Raw genomic sequence first — 21,479 nt, forward strand, 5'->3', positions numbered from 1 at the left:
GGTGCATTATGAAGCCTAAAATACCACAACTGAGATTGTTGAACAACTTAAGCTGTACATCAAGCAAGAATGGAAAATAATTCCACCTGAAACACTTTAAAAATGTGTCTCCTCAGTTCCCACACATTTACTGAGTGTTGTTAAAAGGAAAGGCCATGTAACACAGTGGTGAAAATGCCCATGTGACAACTTTTTTGCAATGTGTTGCCGCCATTAAATTTTAAGTTAATGATTATTTGCAAAAAAAATATGTTTCTCAGTGTGAACATGAAATATCTTGTCTTTGCAGTCAATTCAATTGAATATAAATTGAAAAAGATTTGCAAATCATTGTATTCTGTTTTTACTAAATTACTATATTTTATTATATTGTTCATCTGCATAATAAAAACAATTGTTACTGATGTGGGAGAAAACATTTGTATGTAGAAGCAGCACAATCTACCCCCAAGAAAGGGCAGGAGGGAGGCTGAGATTGACGCCCTGGTGCAAGATCGGCGCCAGCTCCGCAGGAGATGGAGGAAAGCATCGGCAGAGGAGAAAGAAGGCCTGAAGGTGTTATGGGATGAGGTGAGACAGAAGCTGGGCAGCATGCGAAGAGCAGAACGTATTCGCAGACGCAGGAAAAGAAAGGAGAAAGAAAGAGCTAGCTTCATGAGGAATCCTTTCAAGCACGCCCGTCAGCTTCTGGAGGAGAAAAGAAGCGGGAAACTGGAAGCCACCAAGGAGGAGCTTGAGCAGTACATCAGGGGCCAATACAGCGACCCAAAGAGGAATGATCCGTTAGGTTCACCAGGATACGTCCCTCTTCCACCTCCTCCAACCACGCAGTTTGACGGCTGCCCTCCTCGACTGAGCGAGGTAAGAGCAGTCGTCAAGAAAGCGAGGTCAGCATCAGCTCCTGGGCCTAACGGAATCCCCTACAAGCTATACAAGAACTGCCCCCAAGTGCTGAAATGCTTGTGGAAGCTAATGAGCACAGCATGGAAGAATTTACTCATCCCGTCGGAGTGGCAGAGAGCTGTGGCAGTGTTTATTCCGAAGGAACAGGAGTCCCATAACATCAGTCAATTCAGGAGTATTGCTCTGTTGAATGTCGAGGGAAAGATCTTCTTTGCAGTCATGGCCAAGAGGCTAACCTCTTACCTCACAAAGAATGGCTATATTGACACCAGCTGCCAGAAAGCAGGAGTACCAGGTTTTCCAGGATGCGTGGAGCATTCTTCAATGATTTGGGCACAGATCCAGAGGGCCAAGCAGGAGAAGAGCGACCTCCACGTGGTGTGGCTTGACCTTGCCAACGCTTATGGTTCTGTCCCGCACAAACTCATCCAGTTTGCATTGGAGTTCTTCCACGTCCCTGTTTCCATCATCAACCTGGTAAGCAGCTACTTCAGGGACTTCCAGATGTGTTTTAGCCTCCAGGATTTTACAACAGGTTGGCAGCGTCTGGAAGTAGGCATCGCCATGGGGTGTTCCATCTCCCCAGTCCTCTTTGTCGCAGCTTTTGAAATCATCCTCCGCGGAGCCCGCCAGACTGTAGGAGGAATGAGGCTGCAGACAGGGCAGAGGCTTCCACCACTCCGAAGCTACATGGACGATGTCACTGTGGTGCTGCAAACAGCCCCATGCACGAGAAGATGTCTGAAGAGGCTGGATGAGCTAGTGACATGGGCACGGATGAAGATAAAACCCTCCAAGTCACGAAGCCTCTCCTTGCGCAAAGGCACCAGGAGCGACAAAACCATCTTTGTTGCAGGAGGTGAGCAAATCCCGCTACTGGTCAACCAGTCCATCCAAAGCCTGGGGAGGCAGTACAATGCGGACCTGTCGGACAAGCACGCAGGCAAGGCAGCACGGAAACAACTCTCAGAAGGCCTAGCGAGTATTAACAAGAGCCAGCTCCCCGGAAAGTACAAGTTGTGGTGCTACAACTTCACACTGTACCAAAGGGTTATGTGGCCACTGAAGATTTGTGAGATTCCATCCTCAACAGCCAACGGGTTGGACAGACTAGCCAACTCCTACATCCGAAAGTGGCTGGGCCTACCGCGTTGCTTCTCAGACACTGGCTTATTTGGGGAAACTTCGCTGCATCTGCCGATCCAGTCCATCACCCTGGGCTATAAGCAAGAGAAGGCCAGACTGGTTCTTGAGCTGGAAGAATCTTCAGATCCTACAGTGAGGAATGCATGTGTACCTACCCGAACAGGCCGGAAGTGGCAAGCAGGGCCAGAGGTCGCCAAGGCCATTGGCAGGCTCCAACACCAGGAGATAGTCGGCAGGGTGCAAGTGGGGAGAGCGGGGCTTGGCTGGGGTGATTCTCCACGCCTCTGGTCCAAGGCCACAAAGAGGGAACGCAGAGCCATGGTTGTGGAGGAGGTCTCAAGGGCAAACCAGGAGCAATATACTATCAAGGCCGTGTCTCAAGGTCGCCAAGGAAGATGGACCACTTGGGAAGGTACCATCAGCAGACCCATCAGCTGGGCCGACCTATGGAAGATGCCACAAGCCAGACTCAGCTTCCTACTCAGGGCAACTTATGACACCTTGCCATGCCCCAGAAACCTCCACCAGTGGTTCGGCCAGGAGGAGAGCTGTCCCCTGTGTGGTGCTCCCAACGCCAGCCTGCAGCACTTGCTATCAGGCTGCAAGATCGCGCTGACACAGGGTCGCTACAGATGGCGGCATGATCAAGTCCTGAGGAAACTGGCCGAAGTCCTGGAGAGCAGTAGACAAGAGGCCAGCAGCCAGCCCATAGCCAAGCAACTTCCTGTCATGTTTGTGAGGCCAGGGGAAGGCAAAGGAGACACCAGCCGACGAGGCCCCCGCAGTTTCCTCTCTCTGGCAAGGGACTGGAGTATGAGGGCTGACATCGGCAAACAGCTCCAGTTCCCCCGTGAAATCACCACCACTTCACTCCGCCCAGACATCGTGCTGTGGTCTGCTGTTACCAAGGCTGCCATACTGATTGAGCTCACCATCCCCTGGGAGGAGGGAATCCAGGCAGCCTACGAGCGCAAAGCAGCCAAGTATGCAGATCTGGCTGCTGAGTGCAGAGAGGCAGGTTGGTCCACTACCATCTACCCTGTGGAAGTAGGCTGTCGGGGCTTCGTCGGTACATCAACTATAAAGCTGCTCCGAGATGTGGGAACGACTGGGGCAAAGCTCCAAAGGGAAACTAAGGCCCTTGCTGAGGAAGCAGAAAAGGGAAGCTTCTGGTTGTGGCTGAGGAGGAGGGATAAGTACTGGGGGTCAAGGCAATAAGATGGGTCAGCTGCAGGGGGTGGCAGGGAGACGTCCCTGCCACCGCTCCGCCACCAGGAGGCGTTCCGGGGTTAAAGAGAGCGAAACTCCAATGAGCGGTGGTCCCCGGCTGATGACCCTGCACCTGACCCAAGGCGCTGTAGGAGGCGCGTCAGGCATACTTGCCCAGCAGAAACAACACCATATCTGTACAATCAATCTGATTTCTGGGTAACCAGTGACTACTGCGAAAGGGCAGTTGACATCCAGGAAAGACTGGAAGACTTCCAGGAAAGTCTGGATGACAGCAGGAAAGTCTGTACTGGGAGTGGGCGGCTAGTTACCCAACCCACTAGTCTCCTAGCCAGGAGACACCCAACCTATAACTACGAAAACGAATAAGAAAAAACAACCCGAAGGCCCTCCGAGAGGCGGGGTGGAAGATGGGCCTAACAGGACTGACTATTCGGAAACGACTGGAACGGACATCGACAACGAGATAAGGACCTTCCGATTGTGCAGGTGTGGATGGGGGAAAGTGACCACATACAGGGGCTTACGGATCCATCAGGGGAGGAAAAGAAAGGAGAGCGAGAGAAAAGGCATACAACATCCTTGCACTGCTCTGGCAGATAAGACAAGCAGGACCCCCAGCCGGGGAGAGAACCACAGAGCCGAGGGTCCAAACATTGTTGATATGCGGTTGGTAGAGGAAGAACCCCCTGAGCGGAGCAGTGGCCCCCTGGCATGTGAGCATGCTGAAAATAGACCTGCCAGCCCCCCAGTCACCCAGCAAACAGAAAAGAGGGAACCAGGAAGAAAGTGCACCATCAAGTGGCCTAGAGCAAGTGATGTGAAGACATGGCAGAAACTGGACTCAGACCTCAGTCTAGTGCTGGAGCACTCGCTACGTGGTAAAGTGGACAAGAAACTCAACCTTCTTGGGGACATCCTGTACGAGGAGTGCAAAGCTAGATTCGGTAGCCTCACCAAGAAGCAGCACAATCTACCCCCAAGAAAGGGCAGGAGGGAGGCTGAGATTGACGCCCTGGTGCAAGATCGGCGCCAGCTCCGCAGGAGATGGAGGAAAGCATCGGCAGAGGAGAAAGAAGGCCTGAAGGTGTTATGGGATGAGGTGAGACAGAAGCTGGGCAGCATGCGAAGAGCAGAACGTATTCGCAGACGCAGGAAAAGAAAGGAGAAAGAAAGAGCTAGCTTCATGAGGAATCCTTTCAAGCACGCCCGTCAGCTTCTGGAGGAGAAAAGAAGCGGGAAACTGGAAGCCACCAAGGAGGAGCTTGAGCAGTACATCAGGGGCCAATACAGCGACCCAAAGAGGAATGATCCGTTAGGTTCACCAGGATACGTCCCTCTTCCACCTCCTCCAACCACGCAGTTTGACGGCTGCCCTCCTCGACTGAGCGAGGTAAGAGCAGTCGTCAAGAAAGCGAGGTCAGCATCAGCTCCTGGGCCTAACGGAATCCCCTACAAGCTATACAAGAACTGCCCCCAAGTGCTGAAATGCTTGTGGAAGCTAATGAGCACAGCATGGAAGAATTTACTCATCCCGTCGGAGTGGCAGAGAGCTGTGGCAGTGTTTATTCCGAAGGAACAGGAGTCCCATAACATCAGTCAATTCAGGAGTATTGCTCTGTTGAATGTCGAGGGAAAGATCTTCTTTGCAGTCATGGCCAAGAGGCTAACCTCTTACCTCACAAAGAATGGCTATATTGACACCAGCTGCCAGAAAGCAGGAGTACCAGGTTTTCCAGGATGCGTGGAGCATTCTTCAATGATTTGGGCACAGATCCAGAGGGCCAAGCAGGAGAAGAGCGACCTCCACGTGGTGTGGCTTGACCTTGCCAACGCTTATGGTTCTGTCCCGCACAAACTCATCCAGTTTGCATTGGAGTTCTTCCACGTCCCTGTTTCCATCATCAACCTGGTAAGCAGCTACTTCAGGGACTTCCAGATGTGTTTTAGCCTCCAGGATTTTACAACAGGTTGGCAGCGTCTGGAAGTAGGCATCGCCATGGGGTGTTCCATCTCCCCAGTCCTCTTTGTCGCAGCTTTTGAAATCATCCTCCGCGGAGCCCGCCAGACTGTAGGAGGAATGAGGCTGCAGACAGGGCAGAGGCTTCCACCACTCCGAAGCTACATGGACGATGTCACTGTGGTGCTGCAAACAGCCCCATGCACGAGAAGATGTCTGAAGAGGCTGGATGAGCTAGTGACATGGGCACGGATGAAGATAAAACCCTCCAAGTCACGAAGCCTCTCCTTGCGCAAAGGCACCAGGAGCGACAAAACCATCTTTGTTGCAGGAGGTGAGCAAATCCCGCTACTGGTCAACCAGTCCATCCAAAGCCTGGGGAGGCAGTACAATGCGGACCTGTCGGACAAGCACGCAGGCAAGGCAGCACGGAAACAACTCTCAGAAGGCCTAGCGAGTATTAACAAGAGCCAGCTCCCCGGAAAGTACAAGTTGTGGTGCTACAACTTCACACTGTACCAAAGGGTTATGTGGCCACTGAAGATTTGTGAGATTCCATCCTCAACAGCCAACGGGTTGGACAGACTAGCCAACTCCTACATCCGAAAGTGGCTGGGCCTACCGCGTTGCTTCTCAGACACTGGCTTATTTGGGGAAACTTCGCTGCATCTGCCGATCCAGTCCATCACCCTGGGCTATAAGCAAGAGAAGGCCAGACTGGTTCTTGAGCTGGAAGAATCTTCAGATCCTACAGTGAGGAATGCATGTGTACCTACCCGAACAGGCCGGAAGTGGCAAGCAGGGCCAGAGGTCGCCAAGGCCATTGGCAGGCTCCAACACCAGGAGATAGTCGGCAGGGTGCAAGTGGGGAGAGCGGGGCTTGGCTGGGGTGATTCTCCACGCCTCTGGTCCAAGGCCACAAAGAGGGAACGCAGAGCCATGGTTGTGGAGGAGGTCTCAAGGGCAAACCAGGAGCAATATACTATCAAGGCCGTGTCTCAAGGTCGCCAAGGAAGATGGACCACTTGGGAAGGTACCATCAGCAGACCCATCAGCTGGGCCGACCTATGGAAGATGCCACAAGCCAGACTCAGCTTCCTACTCAGGGCAACTTATGACACCTTGCCATGCCCCAGAAACCTCCACCAGTGGTTCGGCCAGGAGGAGAGCTGTCCCCTGTGTGGTGCTCCCAACGCCAGCCTGCAGCACTTGCTATCAGGCTGCAAGATCGCGCTGACACAGGGTCGCTACAGATGGCGGCATGATCAAGTCCTGAGGAAACTGGCCGAAGTCCTGGAGAGCAGTAGACAAGAGGCCAGCAGCCAGCCCATAGCCAAGCAACTTCCTGTCATGTTTGTGAGGCCAGGGGAAGGCAAAGGAGACACCAGCCGACGAGGCCCCCGCAGTTTCCTCTCTCTGGCAAGGGACTGGAGTATGAGGGCTGACATCGGCAAACAGCTCCAGTTCCCCCGTGAAATCACCACCACTTCACTCCGCCCAGACATCGTGCTGTGGTCTGCTGTTACCAAGGCTGCCATACTGATTGAGCTCACCATCCCCTGGGAGGAGGGAATCCAGGCAGCCTACGAGCGCAAAGCAGCCAAGTATGCAGATCTGGCTGCTGAGTGCAGAGAGGCAGGTTGGTCCACTACCATCTACCCTGTGGAAGTAGGCTGTCGGGGCTTCGTCGGTACATCAACTATAAAGCTGCTCCGAGATGTGGGAACGACTGGGGCAAAGCTCCAAAGGGAAACTAAGGCCCTTGCTGAGGAAGCAGAAAAGGGAAGCTTCTGGTTGTGGCTGAGGAGGAGGGATAAGTACTGGGGGTCAAGGCAATAAGATGGGTCAGCTGCAGGGGGTGGCAGGGAGACGTCCCTGCCACCGCTCCGCCACCAGGAGGCGTTCCGGGGTTAAAGAGAGCGAAACTCCAATGAGCGGTGGTCCCCGGCTGATGACCCTGCACCTGACCCAAGGCGCTGTAGGAGGCGCGTCAGGCATACTTGCCCAGCAGAAACAACACCATATCTGTACAATCAATCTGGATCTATGTCATTTTCTAAATCTTGTTTTTTGTGATCTTTGTTGCAGAAGTTTTTCAGTTACATATTTTTTTGTTCAACAATCTTTAGTTATTCTCCGGTGTGGACGACTCAAATGTGGGATTTTCCCTCAAATCCTCAGTGCTTTGTTTTTATTTTGTTATTGTCAATAAAGTTGTGTGTGTGTGTGTGTGTGTGTGTGTGTGTGTGTGTGTGTGTGTGTGTGTGTGTGTGTGTGTGTGTGTGTGTGTGTGTGTGTGTGTGTGTGTGTGTGTGTGTGTGTGTGTGTGTGTGTGTGTGTGTGTGTGTGTGTGTGTGTGTGTGTGTGTGCGTGCGTGCGTGCGTGCGTGTTTCCTTCTCTTCTTCTTTTTGGCAAAACTAAGGAGAGAAAGTTGAAGAGAAATCAATTTCAAGGTACTGTATTTTCCGGACCATAGGGCGCACTGGATTATAAGGCGCACTGCCTATGAGCGGGTCTACCGTGTTTCCCACACATTCATTTATATGGGGCGGCCCGCCACGAAAGAATTAAGGCCGCCACAAAAAAAAAAAAAAATTCTATTTTTTTTATTTTTATTTTTTTTGTCCTGTCAAGCTTCTCAGGCAAATCATATAGTTGATGTAGATGCCCATATCGGCTGTTCAGATTTACTTTACAAAAGAGAAGTGTAGGATCAAGATTTTTGGAGCTCTTTGTTCAGTGGATCAGATGTTTGATGAAGCTTTGTGTCTATCTACCACCACTACTGTTTTCTGTTTATTTGTTACTGACTGTGGCAGGACACCTCTGCCTCTGTTTCACTTTATGTTGCTGGTAAATAATATGGTTGTAGTAGTAGGCTAAAATTTAATTATTTAGTATGCACTAATTAAAGGGGCAGAGCTTTAAGAGACATTTTATCTTTTATATTTTTATAAGATATATTTTTTCTAAGAACCACAATTAATAAATATATTTCAGTGAATAACTTATTGTTCAAATCTGTATATAAATATGTACATAAAGTGTTGTAATTATATTGTAAAATGGATGGATGGATGGACGTTTAAAACAAAACTGTTATTATTCATTAGTAAGTATACATTTTTTGAGCCTTTTTAGAGAAAATCATATCATGGTAGTAAATTATGCAAATTATTCGATGATGTCATGGTGACCACGCCCATAGCCACGCCCCCACCGCCACAGATATCTTGGCAGTTTATGGGAAACACTGGGTCTAGTCAGGTTTTTTTCATACAGAAGGCGCATTAAAGGGGTCATACTATTATGTTTTTTCTAAATCGCTTCAGGATGCGCCGTTTTGTGGGCGGTCTTATTTACGTGGCTCACCTTCGACAGCGTCTTCTCCCCGCCATCTTTGTTGTAGCTGTGTAGCGTGCAAGGACGGGTGTGGAAGAAGCGTCAAAATATGGCGCTAACTGTTTTAATGACATTCAGACATTACTTGAATCAATTGCAATCGTGTGCGCAATATATTTTATTAATTATTTTGTTGCTGTTTTACTTTTGTAGCTGTATGTAGAAACGGCACTGCTGGAGTGGCAGCTGGTTGCATCAGCTCTGCTCTTCTAATGTCTTTAATGTTCTTTGAGGTTTCCCTCTTACACACATGTTTATGTGTGCTATGTCTATGAGAGTTTTATTTCCCTTTGGCCTCACTCTGGACCCCCTCCCCAGGGGCCCAGGCTTAGACTGAATATTTTATTTTAATATTACTCACCTAGTTTCTTGTAAGTAACATGTGTGCGTGTCTTACATAGAGATAGTGAATGATTCCAACACTTTAAAAAGTGCAGTTCCCCTTAACATTAGAACATAGAACAAACATATATCATGTAACAAGAACATGAATGTGATGTGATTAAATCTTCTTAATACTGCCCTGACGCCATGATTATGTTCAGGATTTCCCTTTTAAAGGGCAAAGTCCTCCCAGGTTATTTTGTCCTATTAACTATCTGTATAAAGTGATGAGACGAGAATTGAAGTTTAAAATGTTTTTGTACAAATGGACTGGGATATGTAACTCATCTTTACGGGTAGTTAAATTCGACAGAACACGACAACCACGTGGTTGCAAGTACCAGACAGAATGCATCATCCTCACAAGACAACACAACTTCTTATACACAATATATTGAAGACAAGTGTTAATAATCAATTATAAAGTTAGTAAAGATGTGAGAGTAAGAAGTAAACAAACCTGGTCTGTGTAACACAACTTGATGTTTCTTATAATAAACATCCAATAGTTGATGTTGTCGCTCGTTCGCTTCTTTTGTTGGACAAAGTTATGCCTTGTTCTCTATCGTTCTTTCGCACATTTTCACACAATCACAACACTTTACTCTCACACTTGATCTCTACTTAGCGATGTGTTGATAACTTCTGTGTCTTCTGTTAGCAGCTATCAAGCTAAGCTAACTAGCGAGCTAAGCTAACTAACAAGTAAAGATAGCAGGAGAAGCGGCACAGTGAATCTAGCGCATCGAGACGACTTTATCCTTAAATAAAGAATCAAAGATGTATTTTATACGACGTAAATATTTCAAACTGGAGAACAAATAATAAGACTGACTTATTAGCGTCCTGCGTTTTTTTTTCTCCGTCGAAGTGCTTTCACGACAGTTAGCACGCTTGACGTTACAAGGCAGTACTGCTCATAGACGTCCCACTGCCTTGTAACGTCAAGTGTGCTAACTGTCGTGAAAGCACATCGACGGAGAAAGACGTGAGCTGGACGCTAATAAGTCAGTCTTATGATTTGTTCTTGTTCTCCAGTTTGAGATATTTACGTCGTATAAAATACATCTTTAATTCTTTATTCAAGGATACAATCGTCTCGATGCGCTAGAAGCACTGTGCCGCGTCTCCTGCTATCTTTGCTTGTTAGTTAGCTTAGCTGGCTAGTTAGCTTAGCTTGTTAGCTTAGCTTGTTAGCTGCTAACAGAAGTTATCAACACATCGCTAAGTAGAGATCAAGTGTGAGAGTAAAGTGTTGTGATTGTGTGAAAATGTCCACATTACAAATGTTGAGAGCGTTGGTGGATCAGCGACTAACTGCTGCCGTTGAAGAAATATTTGTAGTGTTAGAAAGAACGATTGCAGAATACGAGGCGGAACTTTCCAGAACAAAAGAGGAGAAGTATCAACTACTGGACGCTGTTTTCAAGAAACATCAAGTTGTGTTACACAGAACAGGTTTGTTTACTTCTTACTCTCACATGTTTACCAACTTTATATTACATTAATAACAAGAAAATGACATTTGGAATATATCATATAATCACAATGACCAGTGGTGGAACAAGTCAGAGCTGGGCCGGGGGCGGGCCCCATGACGGGGCCCCCTAAACCCAAATAATAAAGCTAATTCTAACATCATTTTACAACATACACATGCCTCTCTGGGTTTACCGCCAACAATCTTTAACCAGGTTTTAAAACGTTTGCCAGCCATTTTTGCTGAAATTTGTATTTTCCTGACATGTATTTATTTTCTCTCTTTCACCACAGCATCAGCCCGTTCACAGGATGTAGAAAATATATCAAAGGGGATCTGATTTTTTTTATTTTATTTTGCCTATCATTCACAATTCTTATGTAAGACAATAATATGTTTTTATTTTTTATGCATTCTAAGTCGCAAACAAACGTTAGCAAAATCTTAACTATCCTAATTCTAACAATGAAGTCAATGGGAGCGCCTCTATTCTGCTCACTAAGCCCCCTAAATAAGAATTAGTTGATCAATATAATATACCCAGAAGTCATTTTTTTAAAAGCTATCTCTTTAAAACATGCTGTAAAAATGCATATCCTCTGTAAATATGCCTTATAATAGCCACAAACTGGAGGATACATTTTTAATTAGGATAACATTTAAAAAATTGTTTAAAGGTTTTATGGAATTTTCCAGGGTGTACCCCGCCTTCCGTCCCCCTGTGACTCCAAAAGGAACAAGAGGTAGAAAATTGATGGATGGATAGAAAAAGACACATCATTGAATGATATTTATATCCTTTAGATGCATTAAAGATAAACTTGAGTTAATGAAACATGTAGAATAGATTGTGTTTTACACCCTCTGTTGTTTAAAAAGGGTACAGTTAGGGCTGAACCATTTTGGCAAAAATAATAATCTCCATTATTTTAATTGATATTGTAATCACGATTAATTACACAATCATTCAGTAATTTGAAAACACCAGTGTTTATTTTTTTTACCAAAACTCAACTTTAAATGTAGTTTAAAAAAACGGATATGAGTTAGTAACGAATAAACCACAACAAGTAAAATAATATTAAAAATTAATTTAAATAACAATGGCTATATAAAAAAACAATAAAATTCAGTTTTATGTTTTAATTGTTTTTAGTTAAATTTTTACCTTTTACACTTATTTTTTTTACTACCATACAAATACAATTTATATAATGTTTGTTAATTAAATGCAGAATGTCTCACATTTATTGGAGCAATTCATCTTTGGACAATTTTGCCCAGTAGAGTGAGTGAGAGAGTGAGAGTGAGTGAGAGAGAGAGAGAGAGAGAGAGCGAGAGAGTGATAGACTCTCAAGTTGCGACTGCTGTCCTGTTTGTACATTAATCCTACATGGATGATGTCGTTCACAACAACACAATCAGATGAGATGTGTTGTGGGTGTATGGATTTTCCTTGCCAGCTTTAGCTTCGTAATTTAGTCGCTATTTGGAATGACCGCCTCAAGGACGGGATGGTTGCCTGTTTCATAGTAACGTTACTGGTGGTTGTAACATGTAGAGGACTAGGAGGTTATTACCATTGTGGGGGAGTTTTCTGTGTCTACGTACCTTCGACACATTCGTACACCCACCGACCGGAGTGACGCCACGCTTTCTCCGCCGTGTGTTTGAGGAGCCTGCAAAAAACCTGCACATACATGTAACAATCATGTTCAATCAACAATACCGTTTGCTGTAAACCTAAAAAACAATACAACCATACAGGATAAAGGTTGGCTTTTGCGCCACTAGCTTAATGCTAACATACAATGGACGACCACATTGACAGGCTAACAAAAATGAGCATTGCGATTGTTTTAAACTTGTACAAATGTTTAACAAATAAGATTTTAGTTGAACAAAAGTGACATAAGACAACAGATGCATTTTTACATCCATCCATTTTCTATCGCTTGTCCCTTTCGGGGTCGCGGGGGGTCACTGGAGCATATCTCAGCTGCATTCGGGCGGAAGGTGGGGTACACCCTGGACAAGTCGCCACCTCATCGCAGGCATTTTTACTTACATACATATATTCACCAAACTGTGTAGAAACTAAACTTTGTACTACTCGGCCATCATGTTCATCAAACCTTAAAACTCTGATTTAGAATGGGACATTATTGCCAGGTCTTAACTGTATCTTCTTACATCACACATTCAACCATCCTCCATTGCAGCAAATACATTACAATTCTTACAGTAATATTATCACTGAAGGACTGTAGAACGAGGCTAAACATGTTACACATAAAGGACGGGCAAGCTAAGAGCTAAGCTGGCCGCTAAACTATCTTGAAACAAGAATAAATAAGTGCTTAGTAATTTTTCCCATTCAAAATTAATTAGCCATTTTTCAAACTTCCACCATTTCCACTTTTTTCAACCGATTCTAACCATTCCACCTTCAACATATTCCACTAATCCTGGACATTCAAACTATCATTTTTCCAAGTTCAAAAAATAGAAGTATACCCAGAATTCCCGTTTTTTCAAACCCTTTTTTCAAACCCTTTTTTCACCCTTTTTTCTGTCGACCACATTTTTTCAACCCACTTCAACCGTTCCACCAGCAAATCATTCCTCCTAATTAGGACAAAAAAACGAAGTTGTTTTTTTCTGTGGAAAATTTCCCGGTTTTCCTGAAATTCCAGGAATTCCATAATACTATTTCTCAACAAAAAAATGTTACTACTTCAACATTTCTCGACCGATTTGAAAAATTCCAACACCAACCATTCACTCATTCAGAACATTCCAATTTTTTTTTAGCATTTTCAAAAAAAAATCTGCTTTTCCCAAAATTCCCAAATTTCCATGAAATTCTCATTGAAAATAATGGGGCATTTTTCAAAGTTCCACAACTCCAACATTTTTCATCCGATTCAAACCGTTCCAACTTCAAACTGTTTAGCCTATTCGGTAATCACAGGATTTCCCTTGAAAAATTAAAAAAATTCCCAGAATTCCACGTTTTCCGGGACATTTTTCCCCATTCAAAATGAATTAGCCATTTTTCAAAATTCCACCATTTCCACATTTTTCAACCGATTCAAACCATTCCACCTTCATCATATTCCACTAATCCTGGACATTCAAATTATCACTTTTCCAATTTCAAAAAATAGAAGAATACCCAGAATTCCCGTTTTTTCAAACCCTTTTCTCACCTTTTTTTCTGTCGACCACATTTTTCAACCCACTTCAATCGTTCCACCGGCAAATAATTCCTCTTAATTAGGACAAAAAAACGAAGTTGTTTTTTTCCCTGGAAAAATTCCCGAAATTCCAGGAATTCCATAGTACTATTTCTCAACAAAAAAATGTTACTACTTCAACATTTCTCGACCGATTTGAAAAATTCCAACACCAACCATTCACTCATTCAGAACATTCACATTTTTTTTAGCATTTTAAAAAAAAATCTGCTTTTCCCAAAATTCCCAAATTTCCATGAAATTCTCTTTGAAAATAATGGGGCATTTTTCAAAGTTCCAAAACTCCAACATTTTTCATCCGATTCAAACCGTTCCAATTTCAAACTGTTCAGCCTATTCGGTAATCACGGGATTTCCCTTGAAAAATTAAAAAAATTCCCAGAATTCCACGTTTTCCGGGACATTTTTCCCCATTCAAAATGAATTAGCCATTTTTCAAAATTCCACCATTTCCACATTTTTCAACCAATTCAAACCATTCCACCTTCAACATATTCCACTAATTCTGGAAATTGAAATAATCAGTTTTCCAAGTAAAAAAAAATTCCAGAAGTTGACAACATTTTTCAAGCCACTTCAACCGTTCCACCGTCAAATCATTCCTCTTAATCAGGACAGAAAACAAAAGTTGTTTTTTGAACTGGGAAAATTCTCGGTTTTCCCGAAATTCCAGGAATTCTATAATACCATTTCTCAATTAAAAATGTTACGACTTCAACATTTCTCAACCCATTTGAAAAATTCCAACACCAACCATTTCAACTCATTCAGAACTTTCACAATTTTTTTAGCATTTTCAAAAAAATTCCCGCTTTCCCCGAAATCCTCAAACAATTCCATGAAATTCCCATTGAAAGGAATACAATGAAAGTTCCACAACACCAACATTTTTCATCTGATTCAAACTGTTCCAACTTCAAAATATTCAGTGTGTTCAGGAATTGTGTGCCCCCTTTCAACACTTATTAAAATAAATTCCCGGATTTTCTAGAATTCCCAGTCTTTAGGAACATTTTCCCCATTCCAAATTAATTCTCCATTTTTCAAACTTCCACAATTCCCACATTTTTCAAACCATTCCACCTTCAACACATTCAATTCATCCTGGAAATTCAAACAACCATTTTTCAACATTCAACAAATTTCCAGGAATTCCCGTTTTTTTCTAACCTTATGTCCAACCTTCTTTAGTACGATGACTCCTTTCACATTGTTCAACCCATTTCAACCGTTCCACTATAAAAACATTCCTCTGAGTCAGGACAAAAAAGCATGTTGGTTTAAGAACTTAAAAAATTCCCGGTTTTCCCGAAATTCAAACTCTTCAACATTCAAACCATTCCAACATTCAAACTATTCTTACATTCAAACTACATTCTGTCAGCATTTCAGTTAAACTTCATTCAGCATTGGAGCATTCACACGCAATTTTTTCAGGAATTGCTTCATGTAGTTATTAGTATTATTATAATTAAATGTAGCTTACCACATTGAATGTGTGGACTGCATGAATGATGCCTTCTCAGTTCTCACTGTAACGCAATGTGAGTGTCTAGAAACGCACTAAATTCATCTAATCCATTATTACTATTATTAATAAGGTCAACAAGTTATATTTTGAAGGAATAGTCAGTAATCTGATTACTTCTTCCCAGTTTAACAGTGGTGACACTATCTAAATGAAAGCAAAACAGATGTCATTTTTTTTTGGCCAACATGTTGACTGTGCTCATGCTTTTTTTGAGCAGACATGTCTCTAAAGATAAATGTGAAAATCACTGTAATTATTGTCCACCAGCAGGTGGAGCTCATCACTAGTACTACCGCGTGGATGCTGGCATGTGGTACATTATTTCGTGTGTGTGTATGACTTATTCAGAGGGAGAACAGCACACTAGTATGGATTGCAGGAATGACTTTTAGGATGTTTTTATATGAGTAAGGTGGATTGGACGTTGGCCTGGGAAGGCATTCCCCTGAAGGTCTTCTTCATGTGCCAGGTGGAAGTACCCTGACTGCTGTGAGGGGAAACTGATGAGATTGTGAGATCATATGTTGGTGCAGGACAATGTCTCACGTGACTGAGCAAAGCTGGACTTTTCTAAAGAATGTTTCTTTTCTTCTGTCCCGCAGACGTCGAAGAAGAACATCTTCCTCATGAGCAGGAAGAAGAGCCACAGCCCCACCACATTAAAGAGGAAGAAGAGGTACCACATTCCCATCACATTAAAGAGGGAGGGGAGGAGCCACAGCCCCCCCATATTAAAGAGGAATGCGAGACACCACAGACCCATAGTGTTAAACTGACCCTTCACATTAAAGGTCAAGCGGAGGACCCACTGACCTTACACAGCAAAAATGAAGAGGAGGACCCACTGACCCCTCACTTTAAGGAGCAAGAGAACCTGCTGACCCCTCACATTAAAGAGGAAAAGGAGGACCCACTGAACCCCTACTTTAAAGAGGAAGAAGAGGACCAAGAGCCACTGCACATTAAAGAGGAAGAGGAGGAACACCACATCCGTCAGCCTAAATGGTTGGAGGAGTTCCCACTGACTGGTGTCCCTGTGAAGAGTGAAGATGATGAGGTCAAAGGTGAAAGTGAGGAGAAGAGAGAGGCGGAGCCTCCAAGCAGCAGCTCAACACAACACATGACAACAGAAGCTGATGGAGACCACTGTGGAGGATCACAAGCAGACAAGCTCTTAGCTCCACTATCAGATAGTGAGGACACAACGTCACACTCTCCTGACACTGATGATGAAGACTCTAAAGATGATAAGACATGTCACACTGACAATACTCACTTCAAATGTTCTCACTGTGACAAAACCTTTAAATACCATAGTTATCTGAAAAGACACATGAGAACACACACCGGAGAAAAACCTTTTGCTTGCTCAGAATGTGGTAAATGTTTAGTAACAAGTTGCAATTTGAAAGTACACATGAGAACACACACCGGAGAAAAACCTTTTATCTGTTCACTCTGTGGTAAAGGTTTTACAGAAAGTCAGAATTTGAAAGTACATATGAGAATACACACTGGTGAAAAACCTTTTTCTTGTTCAATCTGTGGTAAAGGTTTTGCACAAAGTTCATCATTGGTAAAACACAGAAGAAGACACACCGGTGAAAAACCTTTTTCTTGTTCAATCTGTGGTAAAGGTTTTGTTTTAAGTAACAATTTGAAAGTGCACATGAGGGTGAAAAATCACATTCCTGTTCAATCTGCAACAGAAGCTTTTGTGACCAATCAAACCTTGTAGCACACATGAGAACACACCCAGGAGAGAAAGTGTTGAGTTGCAGTGTGTGTGGTGAAAGATTATCTTCTAAGTACCAGTGTAAGAAACACAAGTGTGCTGGTGAGAACAGCAGCAGCAAATGAAACTGCAGGATTTGAAATAAACTGTCAAGACTTTAATTTTGACTTTCTAACAACATCAGCACATATAACATGTGTGACATTGTTGTTTGTGTAACAATCTTTTTAATATGCTTCTACATTTATAGATAACATATTTTATATTAGTGATTTTTTCAGTCAAGTACATGCAATAATATGCAACATTGTGTACTTTTATTAAAAATTGAACAGAACAATTTGACTGAAAAGGTGAGAGTAAACAGTACAAGTCATATTTTACATACAATAAATATTTTATGTGTATATATACTCATAATACAATTGTAGACTTATTCATAATAGTGTTTTCTATATGTGTTTAAAATATTGAAGTATTAAATATTTATATTTCTAATTGTTAATGACCCCATAGATTAGCACCTTTATATGATATACGTATGTACTGGTTCACATCTGAAACATCTTCTGGACCACTTCAGGAAGCATATTATTATTTACTTTATACATCATTTGAACAGTTGTGTTTAATACAATTTAAAATGTGTGATTTTATGAATCATTTGTTGGGTCTCTATAATCCATTTGATTAATTATCTTTATTACTCTCTTTTGTAATATGATGATTGTGTTGCGACTGTTTTATATGTATGTCCCCAGACCTTTATGCAATATAAAAATTAGATGAAATGGCTGAATTGTTTGTGGAAGGATGGTTTTGTTTTTACAAACATACATTTGTGGATTAAAACAAAACAACCTATTATTGTGTTTTAAACATTTTTACGTTTTTTTTTCTTTTTTAACATCCCCAAAACTATATCAATATCAATCAAAGTTTGGAATGTCAGGCAATAGCCAATATTGTACATCATCCCACAGAGATTTACTTTGCATTCATTCATAAAATAAACAGTTTATTTTGTTTCCCTATCAAAGAACGAACAAGTGTCATCTTTTGCAAAACATTTTTTAAAAATCCGGGGCTTTTTTTCTGAAATTAACTCCTTTGCGTTTGGAAGAATGAAAACTTTGAAGTTATGAGTATTTTTTTTGTTCCAGAGAAAATACAATAAAGAAGAAATAGTAAAGAATTAAAAAAGATGATAAACTGTAATTCAAATATTTTGAATGAAAGCCTTTTAAATTTTTGTAATTATTTTTATTTGCAGGTCGTACTTAATGAAATCTTCAAATAATAAAATACTTTTATCAGTCAATAAGTGCATCAGCGACCAAATGCTTTTTTCAAACCATTGCTGTACAAAGATGGATTTGTTTCTCATTTTAATATAACAACAATTCCATAGTGGAGTATTGTGTGTGATGAAGTTGTGTTTGTAAATTAGTTTCCAGTACAACAACACTTGCTGGTAATGATGGGTACCATTCACATTTCAACCGATACGGCATGAATTCCAGTACTTTGGAATCGACATCAGTCCTCGACTGTACCATTTTTCAGTACTTTTGTGTGTGTTAATAATATTACAATGTATATTAGCATCAAGCTAGCACAATTTTCGGAAAAGTGGAGCCTTACTTTTTTTTTTGAGTCCATTTCTTTGTTGGCATTGACAATTGCAACATTTACCTGAACGTAGTTTGGCTGAGTCCGCTCTCAGTGCTGCTGGGGTGATCGCCAAGTGTCGAACAAAAGTCAAATTAGTTTGAAGTGGGATAATAAATAGACTTCAACATCCAGCCAGGCTGACTGTTTGTCCCCGGCATTGAAAACTCATGCCACGTCTGTCAGTCCGTGCTGACAAGTGCTTTAGTTTAAGGGACCGTCAATAAAGTACTTGTCATTGGCTCATAAATAACATTTCAGTTGTCAATAGCTTTAGTCATGTGACCTACAACCTCAAACCTACTTTCATAGTGTTTGTTCATCACTGCTATAGCCGGCTCATGCCTTGAATTTCCCAGTTTTAAGGGATAAGCAGTAGAAAATAGATGGATGGATGTTTAGTGACAGGCTGTAAACTGTCAAACCTCAAGCCCGCCAAGTGCTTGAACTCAAAGCAGTTTTACACGGTCATAGACTGAGAGGGTGCAGACCAAGAAAGAAGCCTAAGTCCCCAATTTGCCAACTCTAAGAAGGATTTACTTATAAGACCCCCACACGTTCAAGCAGTTTTTGGGACAGAAGTTAAGTGGTCAGATGAGACTTTGCTTCACCTCCAATCAACAGTGAAAAGGTTGATCTTTGTACACAAGCAGGTGTTCCAACAAGACAACAATATTAAATACACATAAAAACTGCTTTCAAAGGGTTTTAGGCAGGTTTCTGGAATGTCCGTTCCAGAGACTCGACCTTAACCCTGCTAAACATTTGAGAACAATGCTTTGAACTGGCTCAGTGCCAAGAAAGCAACACATTTCAAGCAAATCTACGGGAATTTTTTTGTTAAAAAGTCCAGATTTTTTATAACTGTCAAAAGGTCTGGATTTTTTTTTGTCAAAAAGTCAGGATTTTTTTTAAGTGTCAAAAAATCGGGATTTTTTCCAAATGTCAAATTGTTTGAATTTTTTCCAAGTGTCAAGAAATCAGGATTTTTTTCTAAATTTCAAAAAATCTGGATTTTTTTTGGTCAAAAAGTCGGGATTTTTTTGGTCAAAAAGTCGGAATTTTTTTCTAAGTGTGAAAAAGTCTGGATTTTTTTGACACTTAGAAAAAAAACATCCAGACTTTTTGACAAAAAAATTCCCGACTTTTTGACACATTGAAAAAAATCCCACATTTTATACAATTAGAAAAAATCCCAAATTTTTGAGACTCAGGAAAAACCTCAGTATTTCTAAGAACGGGGTCAAATATGCAAGTAGAATTTTGCCAGAAGCATTTTGCGTCATTTTTATGTATTTTTACGTGTTGTGAAGAAACCCTGAATTGCTCCGTCGTAAGAACATCAGACTTTCATTCTGAGTTTCCGGGATTCAAGTCCCTGTTCTGCTGACCAACAATAGGCTCCGAGATTGCCCTGCAAAAGTCTCTTTCTTGCCCTCAAAAGTCAGTATAATAAGTCCAGTACTGTTTTCAATAATGATAAATGAAGTGTTTAGTGAAGTGGAAGGGTTAGTGGAGGTGGCACTGTTTGTGATGATGGAGTGATGTGGAAGAGAGGTAGAAATACACATCATAGAGAAAAAAAGATTCAAAAAGCGGTAAATAAAGTTCAAGAATGGGGAACAGCTTGGAGTTTAAGATTCTCTGTTGGGAAAACTAAAGTCTTGGATTTTACAAAGAGGAAATAAATACAATAGAGAAAGGGAAACAATGGGAAATAAGTTAGTGAAAGAGAAGGTTAGGTTAGCAGTGGAAGATATTTTAGGATTGCACTCAGAACACATAGGTTATAAAACATTATATCCATATTTAAAAAGACTGGGTTAAATAAAATAACATAGAGTATGGGTTCCATCTCCGTTCACACTCCATTTCAGTAGGTGGCGGTAATGCACACCACAAGGTTACTTGTCAACCGCCATTAAACCAAAGAAGAAGAAGAACGACGAAGCCAACTTGGAAGTGGTCCATTGAAAGGTTGCTAGCGCGACCTCCTGTACTGTAGAATGTAGTATGGACCATAGGACAGGACGAAGAAGTCCCGTTAAGAAGCTGTGGAGGCCTAAGATGCTCTACTAGTCTGCTGGAAATCCAAAGAAGACGAAGGAGTAAAAAGCAAAATGGCGTTTGACAGAGAAGGCCTAAACGTGGCCACTGGCCATTATTGTTTCTCTATTTGTATTTAGTGCATACATGTACGCATATATGTCGTGTAGTAGATGAAACATTGTTAGTCATTGTTTGTATCCGGATACATTAGTCTGAGCGCACTTTATGTGCTAGCTTAGCTTGCTAGTTAGCTTAGCTTGTTAGCTGCTAACAAAGAGACGCGGACGTTATCAACACATCGCTAAGTAGAGATCAAATGTGAGTGTCAAGTGTTGTGATTGTGTGAAAATGTGCGAAAGAATGATAGCAAAGTATGAGGAGGAACTTTGTCCAACAAAAGAGGAGAAGGAGCGACAACATCAACTTATGGACGCTGTTTTCAAGAAACATCAAGTTGTGTTACACAGAACAGGTTTGTTTACTTCTTACTCTCACATCTTTACTAAATTTATATTTCATTATTAACACTTTTCTTTAATAGGAAGATGCTTTGTCTTGTGGGGATGATGCAATGCTTTGATTTAGATTCTTCATGAAAACGAGACAGTTTGAGGTTGATGTTCCTCTCAGTTTGTAACAATGTGTGATTGATTGATTGAAGGACTTATGAGAAGTTTGCATAGGAAAGGGTACAGTTTCATCACGGTACACATTCACTGCTACAAGAA

General features: G+C 42.3%; 3 protein-coding genes across 6 annotated transcripts in view; 2 read left to right on the forward strand and 1 right to left on the reverse strand.

The window, feature by feature from the left end:
• Positions 1–21,479, forward strand: part of LOC133664542 (gastrula zinc finger protein XlCGF57.1-like) — a 234,817-nt gene that overhangs the window by 198,162 nt on the left and 15,176 nt on the right. Inside the window, exon 1 of one of the 3 annotated variants that reach the window (XM_062069249.1) lies at positions 20,636–21,223. The exons of the other annotated variants lie outside the window; for them this stretch is intronic. Within the exon in view, the coding sequence (XP_061925233.1) occupies positions 21,100–21,223 (124 nt within the window). The 5' untranslated portion in view covers positions 20,636–21,099. Of the gene's footprint in view, positions 1–20,635; positions 21,224–21,479 lie in introns of those variants that run through there. 3 annotated transcript variants of the gene reach the window in all.
• LOC133664545 (gastrula zinc finger protein xLCGF3.1-like) overlaps positions 1–21,479 on the reverse strand; it is a 32,570-nt gene that overhangs the window by 7,545 nt on the left and 3,546 nt on the right. The window contains exon 2 of one of the 2 annotated variants that reach the window (XM_062069254.1): positions 12,117–12,195. In XM_062069254.1, coding sequence (XP_061925238.1) covers positions 12,117–12,195 — 79 coding nt within the window. Of the gene's footprint in view, positions 1–9,485; positions 9,895–12,116; positions 12,196–21,479 lie in introns of those variants that run through there. The other variant, XM_062069255.1, reaches the window with a different exon arrangement.
• LOC133664547 (oocyte zinc finger protein XlCOF8.4-like) lies at positions 9,963–18,016 on the forward strand. The gene is made up of 2 exons (XM_062069259.1): positions 9,963–10,483; positions 15,899–18,016. Exons 1-2 carry the CDS (start codon positions 10,297–10,299, stop codon positions 17,032–17,034), a joined length of 1,323 nt encoding a protein of 440 aa, XP_061925243.1. The 5' UTR covers positions 9,963–10,296; the 3' UTR covers positions 17,035–18,016.

This window comes from Entelurus aequoreus, linkage group LG14 (genome assembly GCF_033978785.1).
Source record: "Entelurus aequoreus isolate RoL-2023_Sb linkage group LG14, RoL_Eaeq_v1.1, whole genome shotgun sequence".
Lineage (NCBI taxonomy): Eukaryota > Metazoa > Chordata > Actinopteri > Syngnathiformes > Syngnathidae > Entelurus > Entelurus aequoreus.